The sequence below is a fragment of the Tyto alba genome, unplaced genomic scaffold (assembly GCF_018691265.1).
Source record: "Tyto alba isolate M040663 unplaced genomic scaffold, T.alba_DEE_v4.0 Super-Scaffold_44, whole genome shotgun sequence".
Classification (NCBI taxonomy): Eukaryota; Metazoa; Chordata; class Aves; order Strigiformes; family Tytonidae; genus Tyto; species Tyto alba.
This window is the reverse complement of record NW_024881320.1, coordinates 466,989-482,757: the sequence shown is the minus strand read 5'-3', so window position 1 is coordinate 482,757 and position 15,769 is coordinate 466,989. Positions and strand designations below refer to the sequence as shown.

Below are 15,769 nucleotides of genomic sequence, written 5' to 3'. Positions count from 1 at the left end.
ACACAGGACACAGGTTAAGTATGTGCATTTTTAATTATTTTGTATACTTGGACTAACACAGTCCAGCACAGTCAATAAAACATAACAAATATACCCAAGCGACTGTTGGATCTGAAGAATTTTTGACAGGTGCAAACCCAGACATTTGGATTGTAACTGAATTGAAGAAGATTTCCAAAACTTTATGTCCATTTGAAGGCCCGAACACCGACCTTTGATGACAATGGTTCTTTTACCATACAGAATATTGCCACTTTGAATATCAGAAAAAAAATTGCCATTCAAGCTTTTCTCTGAATACTTTGGAAAAAAAATATTTTAAGTGTTACCTTTGTACGTGCCCTGGGTTTCTTCATCATTTATAGAAGATTCAAAACAGCATTGTTCTAAACAGCATGATACTTTCAAAGAGGCATGCTGGATCACTCAAGCCATGCTTCATATATTTTTAGTGGCACATTCAGGCTGCTATGTTTCTGACAATTTCACTGTCACAACAGGTTATCAAAGGCCAAGATCTGCATGCCATATTTAGCCAGGATTCCCACCGACTTCCATTTGTTTGACAACAAATATGAAAAGTGCAGATGGATGTTCCTACCTCAGTTGCACAGAAGCCAGATGGGAGGTATCTGCAAAACATTAGCTAATTCTGTAACAATCAATCAGCCAATAAGTGACTGTGTGACACAAAGGAGGTTGAGACTTTGGGGAAAAATGAAAGCGTAAAGCGAGAAAGAGAGAGATTCAACCAGCGTACGCACATGTGGGTGCACGTCAGGGGTTTGAGGAGCAAGGTAGTGAGAACAGCAACATGAGAACGGGGGAAAATACTGCCCCAGAGGCTCTGGAAAACTGCCACCACAGAGCGGGGTTTCTTTCTGTAGGAAAAAAGAGCTATCACCACCAAAATTAATGAGCAAAGAGAGGGTATATGAACGCACTTTCAGTTATTCCTTGTGGAGCCGCGGAAGAACGACACGCCGAGACGGGTTCAATGTGGGTGATAGAGCATCAATCTACGTGTGTCTTTATTGGCCCATATATTGTCTGTATAAATATATTGGTACATATATTTATACAGACAATGATAATTATTATGCCTACTAGTCACTAGCTGATTAGTTTAAGCTCTAAAGGTCGTATTCGCATGGTCCACCTACTTGCAGTTAGCTAACAGCACAAGCTTCTCATAACACTGAGTTTCTCAGGCCACTATTTCTAATTCCTGTTTTCGACACACCACGGTACACAGAGCCGAAGCATCCTTGACATTCCTCATGTATCAGCAGCTGCGAGCAGCTGCAGGCAAACCCCAGTGAGGCCCAGCATCAGCAGCTAGAGCAGGCTCTGATCATACAATTGCTCGGTGGGCTCAGGACCCTTGTCTCTGAGCCATTCTCCAACAATTCCTTAGGTTTTAGCTGGTCTTGCTGAGAAAGTAGAACCTCTGCGTATGAGAACAGCCACCATCGCTGGCTCCTATTGCTGTCTACCACCATTTCTTCACTCTGTATTTCTTTTTCTGGAACTCACAGTTCTTCCTACATAATTTTCCCAATTTTTCCAGCCTATCTGGTTAAAATAATAAAAATCAGTGATAATAACATTGACAGCAATTAAAGATTTGTAGTTAGATTACGAAATTAATGTTTTTGTGATGTTTGAAAGGAAGCCTCCCCAGCTAAATCTAGGGCTACCCAGGTTCAAGAAAACAAAATACTTCCATTTATACTTGCATTACATGGAACAACTTGACATATAAACAGTTTTAAATAAGTGTCTTGCAGGATCCAGTTAAAATCATCCCCAAAATACAAAAATTATCATGTTGTATTTTTCAATGTGTTTGTTTGTCTAGAGCATCCATTAGTAACCAGTAGTCAAAATCCAGCAGAAGTCTGGTTAGGTCCAGGGCAAACTATAAATATGCTGCAAGTCTTAAGAGATTCTCCAAAGCTAACCCTACAGTGTGCACTGGAATGGTTTTATTTGGGATTAGTGAAAAAACATAACTTAAGGAAATATTTTTGTTTTCTAACTAGCAGTAGGCCTTTCATACATGTTCTCTATCGTAGCACTAAGACCAGCTCTCTATCTATAATTAACACTGAAAGTAGTATACATCTTCGACTGCTAGTGAAATCTACATTTCAGAAGATTTAGGCCCAAATTTAAACCATTTAAGCCACAGCTTATATTTTCTATAATGTGAGAATTAAAAAACCTAAATCTCAAAATCAGCAAGAACTAAGAAGATATTGTTCAGGTGTCAGAGTCACAGAACATATGTCCCTCTATTTTCATTTACCATACCCAAGATACTCAGTCTGCACATCTGTGAAGAGAAACGGAAAAAAAAATTTATAGAGCCTGATCAACAGCAAACCAAAGAAAACTGGTGGGAAATCAAAGAACAAAAGGAGCCTGATCTGATTTGACTGTGGGGTATTCCCAAAACGCAATTCCTGAAATATTCTGTTATCGTTGCATTTCTCAGCGATACGTACACAGAACATTTTTAAAACAGCAGGACTTACAAGCCAAGCCTCTCAGACAAACACTACAAACAGTTTTACGTGCTGTTGTTGTAAACATGCTACAGTCACACAACACAACACCCACAGTAAGTTATTCTGATCTGCAACAGATCAGAACATTTCTTACTTCAGTTGCTTTCTCATTGCTTGTGTTTGGTTTAAAATTGCAGCAGATAAGCAGATATATTTGTATAAATACACTTGCTTATTACTCAACATAAATTAATGCTTTAAAGACAGATTTTGGGGTGGGGAGCCATCTTAATAGGATGTCTTTCAGCCACAGATTTTCATAATCTAGCCTTGATTTGTTTTAAATACCTGCAGTGGGAGCACACACCTCTAAGAGGAGTTCAACTGGGGATACAGTACACGAGTGAGCTCCAGTGCAGAAAGAAGGGAAACAAAGTGATGTTACTTTAAAGGAACATTGTTCAGAATTTGCAAGATTCAAAATAAGGTTTTTTTAAAAAAAAGTATCTTGAGAGAACTCGGTTGGAGGGAGGAAGATGGGAGATTGGAACATAAATTAACTCAAGACCCTAACTGCAAATATAAACTGTATGAAAAGTAATATAAGATGTATGAAAATATAAGCTGTATGAAAATTCAAAGTGATAGACAATTGTCTTTGAAAGCATGAAACTAAGAACAACCACTTTCTCACTTTCTACACTGTCTCATTTCACAGCTTTATTTCACTACATTTTTTGTTTTGTTTTTGTTTGCCATCCTCTGAAGAAAGGATCAGCTTAATGCATTGGCTTGGGTAGTGTAAAAATACATTTATTTCAAACAGATGTAGGATTGTGATATTCCCCACTAGCATCTAGCATTGTAAATACCAATGATAAAAAAAAAAAAAAAGTAGTAAGAATTTACAAATTGCATACCCAAGATAAAGGACGAAAATAAACAAATTTACATTTAGTAGCTTAAATCTCAGAAAACTTAGTTTCAAAATACTTTTTCAACTTCCTAAGTAAAAGAAAACTGGGCTCTATATTTAAAAGTCAGGCCATTCAAACAATATGCCAGCTATACCTGTTAAGCTCCCTCTTCTGGCTAATTAATAAAATTGCTTAGATTTTGTATGCATAAATTTCAATTTTCCCAGCCATGTTCTATCAATAAAAGTAAAATAATTATTTTTTTAAAAAAACTTTAAAGCAGTTTTGATATTGAAATACGCAACATAAGTGTTCAACTTTAGACAGTGTCCTCCTGTTGTCTCATACTGACAAGCTGCACACACAAAACCAGAAAAAATATCCATGTACCATGTAGGGATAGCTGTGCAAACCAAGTTTGACCATCAACCAACCATCTAGACGTGTAATAGTTTATAAATACCACTGCATATTTTCTGATATCAGGTATCTAATCCAACCTGAAATTTCTGAGTTCAAAACATATCAGACTCCCTAATTAGTCCCTAAAGTACACCCTTCCTTGTTCAACCTAAAATTAGGTTTAATTTTGTACTAAAAATACAAATACACATTTTTAGAAAAACATAAATGTTGAAAATTAGGAAAACATACCACGCAAACTTAAGGTGCCTCCATTCCAGGATTTCCCATCCCTGCTGTTATTTCCAAAGCACGGCTGTTGGATATGCACAGCTCCCAGTAATCAGAAACGGTTGAGGACCACACTAATGCTACTTAGCATTCCCGTTGTTACCACCCAAACAGAGGACTGGCATTTCACAAAGTAATCCAGGGGTGGGTAACAACCCTATTTATCTGTCAGTAAAACAAGAAGAGGGACAAAAAAAACACCCAGTGGCGAGGATAGTGTCTAACTTTGCCTCTGCTCCATCTGACCAAAAGTAGTTTTCCAGTTCAGTTATAAAACTCATCTATATTTGTGCCCTTCAACTAAATGAAAAAGAAACAAAGACTCTTCTGTGCTTTTTCCATACAGGAAGAAGAGCAACCCAAGAGCTCCAGCTACTGCAAGCACCAAAATCCCTCTGCTGCACTGCTGTTTTTTGTCACTGTTCCGTGGAAATGCAAAAAAAAAAAAAAAGAAAAAAAAAAGTAAAATACAGCTCAGTCTAGAGAGATGCAGAATTCATCATCCTCTACAAGCAGATAAATAGGCATCTCATAGTGGTAAAATAATTACAAATAATTAGCATTTATCTTATCCACTGACTTATGTTAATCACACTAGCACAGTTGCTATAGCTGGTATGTTAAAAGCAGAAAGAATTTCACTCTTAACAGCTCCAAAAATTAGTAGGGCTTAGCTAATAGGTGTGGCTTTCAAAGTTAATAGGCTTGGACTTTTAGCTGGACATTCAAATGAGCTTTCCCTTTCTTTGCCCTTGCTGATATTTTATGGAAGCAGAATTAACATGAATTATTTTTAAACAGGAAAGTATCACCAACAGACTCCAGTATTTCAGCTCCATTAATCCCAGCTAATATTTTAATTGAAATTGTCAATTTAATTACACTGTTAAGCCTGTTCACCTAGCTTTTTCCCACTGAAGTGGTCCTCATCGGCATAGCTGTACAATGACAATGTCCTCTTACAAAACATCCCGTTGAAAAGTATCATGGCATTTTCAGGAGTTAAAGGTAAACTTTCTAATGACATTCAGGATAAAAACCATACCAAAAAATCCTAAAATATGATTCAACTCCAATTCTACCTTCAGACAGATACTTTCACTAACTTTGGCTCCCAGTATGCCCTTGCTCATCACAGATATATGAAAGAAAGATTTAGGTGTCTAAGAAGCTGATCTATTAAATAAATGATTTGGAGAATCAGGGAAATGAGGAAAAAAATGAACACTCACCAAGAACAAGACAGGGCACATGAAGAGAAATTAATAAATCCACAATGGGGGAAACAAGACGGAGAGGGCTGAAGGCTTGAAAAGGAACATTTAATGGAGAACTCCTGGGCTCAGGCTTGCACAGTCAGCTACAGCAACTAAAGCAACTAGTCCTCACCAAACTAACACACATTCATGAGATGGAATGAAGATGTAGCGGCAGCAACTGGCCTCAATTAGTAGATACGGATGTCTTAAGCCAACAGTCACCCTCACTGTAGAGCAGCCAAATTAATGACAAACAAAGATTGGCAAAGTTTCTCATTTTCTTCTAAAACCTAAGTCACTGCAGATGACTTCTGTGGAAACAACAATTCAAAGCAAAATGGAAATACTATGGCGAAAGAGTGTGAAAAATCACAATTCCAGATGGAATCAACACACAGAGGATGAAAAAATAATTCATTCAGCTACGGGTTTTCATTATCTCAATTATTGTAGTAGCATGATGGCTCTTTTTTAAAAGCCAAGACGCACTCCCTGCCAAGCCATTTTTATGAGACTTCTATCATAACTGTAAATGAAGGCAGACAGTGCAGTCAAACTCTGACCTCTGCAAATCATTTCCTATTCAAGACCTTATTGACCTTCAATCCTGATAATGAAAGGCCTTGAAGGGAAATTAATTCCATGTTTATGCCATTACTGTACCTTTGGCCCAGGTGAAATCAAAAATCTGTTTCTACATACAAAAGCTTAAAAGAACTATGACAATAAAAGATCAGATCTCATTGCAGATCAGACTTGAAATACACCTGATGTCACAGAGGACATGACTGAGACACAGCCTCTACAATAAGATAATGCAGGATGATCTGATGTTTCACATTAAATCTCATTATGGTCTCTGAAAGTTAGACTAGATACTACTATCATGTACTTGATTATATAACCCTTGCAAAACCCATTAGCCTTAAACCCAACAATTCTACATACTTGTATTCATATGATTTATTCCTCAACTCTACTAAGGGCTTGGCTTCAAAGCCACAAAGGGGGCTCCAGGACGGAAGGCAACTCACTGGTGCTGCAGTGTGGGAGTGCTGGCGTTCCAGTGGTCAGGCAGAGAGGCAAATCCATCCCACAGCTCTGCCATGAGGGACAGACCAAGTTTCAAGTTCAGCTGGCAGTGGACCTGTGGGACATTCGTTGGCCAATGGCCATGAAAAAGGTTAAAGAGATACAACCAGCCGACTTTGGGCTGGAACAGGAAGAAGTGGTGGAATCGATGCACAAGGCATCTAACAAACCGCCTCAGGAACAGCGTGGATCATGAACCAAGTCTATACTGTTTTACAGCACAAGTTTATAATAACAGCAGTTATTAGAAATAATGTTTTTCGCTTCAGGTCAAACAGATGTCAAAGACATGCTTTAACATTTGGAATTCTTTAGAAAATGTCAAAAATTCAGATTTTTTTTTTTATTTTTTGGGTGATGGTGCCAGGTTGGGGGGAGAAGCACGTTTTTCTTGAAAATCAATTGTAGACATACAGTACTTCTGCTGCAAGGCAGCATCTCTGATTAATCTACATATGCTCTTACTAGGGTGCCATTCAAGAACATATAAACAGGAATGTTCTAAAGGAGCTCAATTTTGGCTTTGTTTCTCATGTCAATTAGAAATATTTTTTTACACAACCATAATGTCCACTGATGTACCACATATAGCTGAAGAAAAACAAAGCCTTTTTTTTTTTTTATTGGTACTCATTTTAAAAAGTATATATTGTAGGAACAAATCTAGAATAACAAAAAACCCACTGAGTCATTAAAATTAAAAAAACAGAAAATAGGGTTCCAAATGGGATTCTGATGTTTTGGGAGAAAAGAGAGTGTGTGAAACACTAAAAATCTGACAAACTAAAGATACCACTGTGAAAAGAGAAAATGAAATATAGAAAAAGGGACTGGGGATGTGCTTTATACAGGACAGAAAGCCTGTGAAAGCAACCTTCACTCTTCTAACATAGTAACTTTCTAAGTATATAAACATTTTGTAACACAGTGCAAAATAGCTTTTACACATGGATCCAATAAAGCAAGAAGAGATGCTATGTCATCATAACATCATTTAGGTTTTCCACTATTTTTCCTACCAATAAGGCTCAATGTTCTGTAAAAGTGACTCCTCACATTTCTGTAAAAAAAAAAAAAAAAAAAAAAAACAAACCACAACACAACCCCCCCAAAAAAAAAAAAAAAAACAAAACAAACAAAAACCCACAAGGAAATAAAGTTTGCTCAAGATCATGTGGACATTTAATAGCAGAACTGGAATCTAACTAGAGTTATTTCAAGTTTTTAACTCAATAATAGTCCACCTGAAAAAAAAAAAATCTCATTTTTTCGGTACTAAAAATGTTTTTTGTTGTACTATTCCACCTTAGTACTGCATCAATACATAGTCTATTATTTCTGTATTTAACAGACAGATAATAATGCCTTCATTTAACACAGGTAGCCTTTTAGCTAGTAAATCTTCTATTTTGATCCACAAATCTATTCCAATTATCCATTTCAAAGGTCTTGTTATACTTCTATCTGTTGCTGGCATTTTGAAAGTATTCTTTTATGAAGTCTTTTCATAACTTTTCATCTAAGTGAGCTCTACAGTAATCACTACCAGACTTCTAAAAAGCAGGATACTACACTAAGCAAAAGCACCCTTGCTTTTATACTCTTTAACTCCCTGCGTCCAGACAACTGACCTAGATATCTCGAATTTAATGACAATAATTCAATTTTCTTTTTTTTTTTTTTTTTTTTAAACACAGTCCTTCCTATAAATCTATGCAAAATCATTTATGGCATTCAGTAATACAAGACAGAAGTTAATGACAAAAAAAAAAAAAAATCAAAAAACAAGCAAAAACTTACAAGCTTATAAATCACCTCCCTGCCAAAGCAGTTTTTCTAATGTGGACTGATACAAACAGTAAGTTGCAGAGAGACTTACTAAAAATAACAGGGAGAACACATTAAAGCTCTTTACGAAAGATTAAACAGCAGCATACTAGTGAAAAGAAAAAGAAAGTACAAAAGTTAAGTGTGAAAATAAAACACAAATTAAAGTGCTGCAATTCAAGATGGCAACTCCAAAAAACTAGGATCAAAAAAGGGAAGGATCTCGCCTGGCCCACGATGTTCCTTTTGTGATTACGAGTGGGCAGAGCTTTAGGAAACACGTTGAACAACATCTTTCTAAAGCAGTTTTCAGGTCGCAGTAAAGAGAGAAAATTAGAGTGAGAAAGTGTGTGTGAAATTGCAGTTTCTTGACTCCAGAAATTCCAGAGTGAAGATACCAAATTTTGAACGGGGAAGGGTGGGGGAGAAGAAAAGTCAGACTTTTTTTCGTTCAGAAAGACGCATCAAATTAAAATACCTTCAAGATGCTCTCTCTCCTGGTGAGAGACTGAGAGAATTACCAAAAACAGACTTTCCTATCAGTCCAGCAGACAAGCTGTCACAGCTTGCACAACATTGGAGGCTGAGACAAAAGTGACATTGTACACACAGATTGTACCGATGAAAAGATATCACCAGTTTTCTGCCTTCAAACATACTCAGATGTTGCAATCCCTGTCATCCCTTCTGAGATGGAATGAGCAGACACATACCTCAGTAAGACGTCGTCTCAGGAGCTGCAGAAACAGAAGTTTTCACAGAACCAAATCCTCAAATCATATATCTGTATCTAGGAAAAACATCCTGTGTTCTGAGTGGAAAGAACACTGTTTTATATATATATTTTTTTATGCAACAGCTTCCACTTGCCATATGAAAATAAACTATGCAGGCATGAAAAAAACAGGGTGTCTACTTACTTCAGCACAGCAAATGAAATTATGAGGATTTGGAAATGTAACTGCTAAGCAGTTGGCCACTAGGCTAATATCTGTGGTTTTAGTTAACGGGCTACTAAATATCCAAACAAGATACAGGCAATGACAGATGAGAAAAGGGAGAGCAGGTAATGTTGATTTAAAGGTATACAACACAATCTCAACACAGGGAGCTGATAACGAGCAGGGTTTGGCTTTGTGCTTAGAGTAAGGGTAAAGTAATTATCAAAGTCTTAACGAAGCATATGATAAAGCTTTTCTAGAAGCTAATAAACAACTGAAAAATACAAGACTGAATACAACACTTATAGTGATCTGATTTGAAATAAAAGGAAAATTCAATAGTTTGGAGTCCAGCTGACAGAGAACATTATGCTTGCTACCTGCCATAATTTCTAGGGAGGGGAACTTGTGTGATGAATCTGCTCTTAAATTGCATCTTTAGCTAAAGTGGATAGCAAGACTGTGTGAGGGATTGACAGGAGAAATGGAATCTGAAGCAGATGCTATTAAAATTGATTAGCATGTAAAGGGCTGGCCCTGGGCTAGCCAAGGGTGAGTCAGTTAATGAAGCGATCAGTTGTAGCTAGTGGGAAGCAACCCCAGAAGGGACACGCAACCAACACCATTTACTATTTACAAAACGTCTCCTTATGTAGTCAGATCTTACTAAGAAGGCTGATACACATTTCCTCAAATGTTTATCCAAAATATACTACACATAAACATTCTTTGAACACTACTTTGAAAGGCCTCATTGCTCCATCACTAATAAGAATCTCCAAGCTACGTCTCCAGAAGTTTTCAACAAAATGTTCCTGGATGCTGCTGAACACTGACTACATTTAACATTGAGACATCAGGTCTTCACAACCCAGAAACCACGCTGGTTTAAAATAGTAAAATAGTATCATACCTCGATTGGGGAAAAGTATGTTTACACAGAAAACAGTTTAATACCCAACAGGAAATTCAAGTCAAACAACTTTTAAGCACAAAAGATATTATTATTTGCAGCTTCTAGTGAAAACAGACTTTTGTGCAGAAATATATGCACTTGTTTACGTTAGATGTCACATATGTTAATAATAGTCCCAAAGGAGCTACTCCTTCCCCCCAAAGACAAATATACTTTCTTACCTTTGGCCATTTGGGATTGAGAAGTCGTGCTTTGATTGCATCATCCAGGGCCTTGTCATACTGTTGGATTTTCATGTAGGCTGCCGAACGATTACTGTAGAGAATGCAGTTCTGAGGATCAACTCCCAAAGCCTCATTGTACAACACAATTGCTGTATGAAAATCACCATCATGGCAAGCCTGGTTGCTCTGGCGAACTTTCTCAACAAATTCAGCTTTGCTCAACATGGGACTGTCAGGACTTCTTCTTCCAAAAGATTTTGATCCAAAGAAAGAAATCTGGGGGGAGGAAAGGGGAAAAAAATTAGGTATTAATGTTAAGAAATGATAAAAAATTTAGGAAATGCTAAAATGTTCAAAAAAATAAAATATTACAAATTGTACAGCAGAAATTAAAGTTACCAGCATTACTGCAGACTAAATTATTAATTCAGAATCAGATTCTTAAAAAAGTAAATGGTTTATCTACTGACTTTTTGGGGGGTGCAGAAGTAACAGAAGAGAGTCTTCTAAAACATAATTGCTTATGAAGGATGTTCTAGAAAGCATACTGCCGCCTTCTTGTGTAAGACTAGGTACAGTCTATTTTAGTATGCTACATTCCACATATTCACAATTTTTTCCTCCTCAGCCATAGAACTGGATTCTACAACACGAAGCATAGTCACCAGGTAAGGAAGTTTATCTGAATAGGTGGCAGGTATGAATGTGAAGATGATGCCCATGGAGCCATAGCTGGATATGGAGATCACACAGAAGCGCATGCACAGACAGTGGAAGAACGTATAAATTCTCTTCAAACCATAGAACTTGCACTGGTACATCTGCTCACAAATGTCTATATCCAGCTACCTGCAGGCTGCAAATTGTTCATAAATGGGAAGTGAAGGATGAGTCTTCAGAACTGGGTATACTCACAAAAATTAGTGGGGCACGCAATTTATTTTATCAACACAACAGTCATCATTGGCAGAGCCACCTTCCCACATTGTCAACTTCATGCAATTACAAAGAAAAACCAGTTTAAGCCTTCTAAATATAAAGATGATTATTATTTAAAGTGAGCTGTAGAAAATCCTAGTTCCATTATTCTGGTACACCCTTTCTCCTCATTTAACTTTCTACGTTCCTTATTTTCCCCAGCCAGTCTTTTGCAGTCAGTAACTGTTTTTGTCACGTATACCCCACTTTCTCCCAAGGACCCTCAAAAACACAGCCACAATAGTTTTACGGCTGATGACAAGACAGTTGTGAAATCTGCAGTAGTCATATTTGGCAACAGGCAACATGTACATATGGTAACATGCAAAGTAATTGGAAATATTTGTTAAAGGTTTAGACTACTATAATTGAGATTGGTGTCATCCATTTTTTAACCTGCAGACCAAAAAAGGTTAAGAATATCATGTATTGTTACCACAGCACAACTTCAGGACTTAAATACATTGCTAGAGCAAGCTGAGGCATATTTTTAGGTGGAAAGGGAAGCAAGCTGCAAACTGACATCCTGTCTCAAGCATCAAAATGGTCTATAGACTTTTGTTCTTTCTTTAGTCAAACAACAACAATAGAAAAGCTTCAAATTAGAAACTACTGACCTCTTCTTTTCCTTATGATTATACCCATTTTTTTCTGACAGGTATTTGTCCAAACTGTTTCCAAACTCCTCTACTGAAGAAGACTCCATGTTTTACTCAGACAATCTCATTACACTGCTTCATGATTTTCATAATTAAAATTTTTTTCCTAATAGAATGGGTTGGACCTTAAAGCCCCCCCAGTGCCACCCCCTGCCCCGGGCAGGGCCCCCTTCCCCCAGCCCAGGGGGCTCCCAGCCCCGTCCAACCTGGCCTTGAACCCTTCCAGGGAGGGGGCACCCACAGCTGCTCTGGGCACCCTGGGCCAGCGCCTCACCCCCGGCACAGGGAAGGATTTCTTTATTTAATCTAAATGTACCCTCTTTCAGATCAAAACTGTTACCCCTCATCCTATCCCCATACTCCCTGATAAAGGGTCCCTCACCACCTTTCCTGTAGCCCCATTTAAGTACTGGGAGGCCGCTGAGGGTGCTGAAGGTGCACTTCACCCCACTGTCCATGTCACCAACAAAGATATTAAACAGTGCCAGTCCCAACACTGACCCCCGAGGAATGCCAAATCTCCTTTTTATCAGTAAATGTACTGTTTCTTATCCTGTCTACAGTAGATCAAACTAAAAACTTTGTTCCTTTCACCTGTGTAGTTGCCCTTTATATAGCACTCCTGCTAATATAAGCTAATATGTAGCTTGACGACTTATTATTATTAGCAGCAGCAGCACTGTAAAAAGCAAATTTCTGCTTCCTTGAAATTTCATGCTATATGCAGTACATCTTAAATGCACTGGCATACTTCTTTGCTACTTCAATCAAGTTTACAAATAGCAACTTCATATATTCTTGCGTAGTGACAGGAAAATTGCTCTACTTTGAGCAACAGCCCAAACATTAGAGCTGAACACATTGCTTTACGTCAAGCAGTGAGATAACTCACACATTTGCTTGTATTTGACCATAAACTTCATCATGTGGTCACTTTGCCATGACCTGAGAAGTTGCAGGAACAGAATATGAAGATTCAGCAGCTATTAGATGAGTAGATGTTCAAATGCAAAGCTCAGGAAACCCTGGGGAATCTAATTAGTCACCAGAAGGCCCCAGATGGCTGGAGGTACCGTGGGGAAATGGGGTTGGTGAGTACCCAAGTGCCAGAGACAGCACAGGTAACTACCCAGAGATACCATGATTCACATGTAGAGCTGATTGCTGTAGGAAAATAGAAGCCAAAGGAAATACCATTCTTCTCACATTTCCTTTCATCTTCACCTACTTTTTTTCCTCTGTAGTTTCAGGAGCAGGTTTAATTCCAGCAACTCACATTTCTGCATACTCCTGAAACCTGCCAAAGTTAGCAAATGCACTGCCGTTGTGCAAAATGCTTCTCAGTGGGCAAACCTAAAAACTACTCTGTAATTTCTCCAACCATTAAAGTCAGAGCAAGTAATTAATTTCCATGCTGTCCTTATTTCTATACTAACCTTTGTTCCTGGAAATTACCAGATCAGTGGAAAACTTGATTTTATACAACTTAGAACCAACACTTCAGAGTCCCTACAGGCAAGAAAATCCAATGCCGTCTTACAGAACTGCTCATTGTATAAGGTGCGTGGAGTATTTTCACCCGAGCAATATTCTGCTCAAAAAAATGATATAACCTTTACCTGGGGCCTAAAAGGAGTTCAAACATGTCAAAAATTTCTGAAAGTAACTGAACTTTCATGCAATGGTCAAGCAAACACACAGCTAACAGTCTAAAGAACTCTCATACATCGTTTTCCAGAAGGATCTGAGGAAATGAACAATCATAAATTAAGTATTAAGAGGGCAAACAGAGGGTGAACATTTGAGAGGGAAGAACAGACCCTGAGCAAGGACTCCAGGGATATTCTCTTTATGATGTCAGAAATCATCCTGACCCAGAATCCTTTAAAACTGTATTAACAAACAAGGAAACAACCCCACTAACACACACTCACCCACACACAATTTAAAATGCCACCCTTTCCAAAGCTGTCAGCTATAATATCAGCAGATGGTTTTTTTATTCTACATTTACAGGAACTTTTTGGAATCCTCCTATGTTTTTAGCTTCAATAGCTTCCTGCTACAATTCTGACAAAACCTGAGATTTTCATGAGCAAAATAAACTTCTGCAGTACAAATTTCATGTGGCACAATTCAAATTTCTGGCACAGCTAATATGGATAGTATTTCTGTGATGCACTTAACTGATCACAAGCACTAAATCAGTCTATCAGAAGGAACAGAACCACACACTAAGAAAAAGAGGTATCTTCTCTTTTGACATCTTTCCCAGTTAGAACAGATGCAAGATTCTCACTGGTTTCTAAACTACATGATATTTTGTTTGCACCACAATTACAGGATCAAAAAACATATTTGTTTTGTTCTCCTCAGGAGACCTACACTGTCACCGCAAATTCCTCCCAGGTGGCCATGCCATATAGCACTCATTTATAAGTACATTGGTCGTGAACAAATGTTTTTCCATATAGATTTTTCTCAACTCTAAAGGTGAAAGGGCTCCACTGAGAATATCCAAACTCCAGAAGAACTGCTGTTAAGATAAACAGGTGATATCTTGGCAGAGAACAACATGTTTAAAATTCTTAAAAACTATAAAGTTACCTTAATTTAAATAACCACCTGCAACTATAATTTCCCTTAACAAAACTAGCTGCTTTGACTTAATTCATTGGGATGTGTTAAATACAGCCAATCCCCATCAACATTAAGAGTGAAAGAAGCAGGGCACAAACTGGAATAAATTTATCAGATCAGTTAGTCACAAACATAACCAGATTAGAAAACATGAATCTCTCAGTAGAAAGCCCGAATATTTTCTTCTGGTTCCTCCTTTATAACACTGTCTAGAGCAGACTGCAAAGGAAACAATTTTGCTTCCAAAACTTACTATTTTGAACTGTTGAGTTCAAACTATCAATAACAGTACACAACAGATTCAGTCATGGTGATCTCCAGTTTAAACACGTTAGTACAGCAAAACATTTCTTTTGTTAACCAGTGCCAAGTTTAAGGGTGCAAGGTATCAAATAAACTACTGCAGTTTCTCAGCTGTATTTTTAAAGGTGGCCTCTGTCTCTCCCTCATTGTATTTCCCAGTGATTTGCTTTCATCAGGGACAATGAAAAAATACCAAATGTTGTTTAGTTTCTATTCTTTTATCATAGTCAGAGAAAATGACTGCAGCTTCTAGATGCAGGAATACCAGAACTAGTCAAGTTATTTAGAAGACAAATACTTCAAGAAATAGATTCCTTAACAGCTACTGGTGTAACTGCCTCCAGCTGAGACTCATCCTGGCAGCGAAAGCACAGCCAGCGTCACACCAAAGAGCCCACCCCGGCTCAGCACCGTTACTGCACGTGCCATTGCTCCCATCACCTCCACCTGGCCACGGGGACAGATGCTGCTCCCTGCCTGGAAGCAACCTTCCCAAGAGCAACTGAGCACTGGGCAGAGAGGCCTCTGCGAGGGCAGGTCTCATCCGGCACAATCTCAAGGAGCACTAGTGAGACTAGAGAATGCACAAGTCAAACAATAGCTGTCTTTTCTGCCTGTTTGTTATGCATGAACAAATGAAAACACAAAGCTGTTAATGATCTTCCCAGAATCATACTGTGAGTCTGTAACAACGAGAAGAATCCATGAGGAGACATCCTCTCACTCCAAGTAAAGTGGTTTCTGCCTCTAATATCCTATGAGGCTACATAATTTGAAGAACATTAAACTATTTTAAAGGAAACTATG

The 15,769-nt window shown here is 38.0% G+C and overlaps 1 protein-coding gene across 3 annotated transcripts in view; it reads right to left on the bottom strand.

The window, feature by feature from the left end:
• TTC28 (tetratricopeptide repeat domain 28) overlaps window positions 1–15,769 on the bottom strand; it is a 196,713-nt gene that overhangs the window by 170,618 nt on the left and 10,326 nt on the right. For all 3 annotated transcript variants that reach the window (XM_032992901.2, XM_042805055.1, XM_042805056.1), the window contains exon 2: window positions 10,380–10,658. In XM_032992901.2, the coding sequence (XP_032848792.2) occupies window positions 10,380–10,658 (279 nt within the window). The remainder of the gene's footprint in view (window positions 1–10,379; window positions 10,659–15,769) is intronic.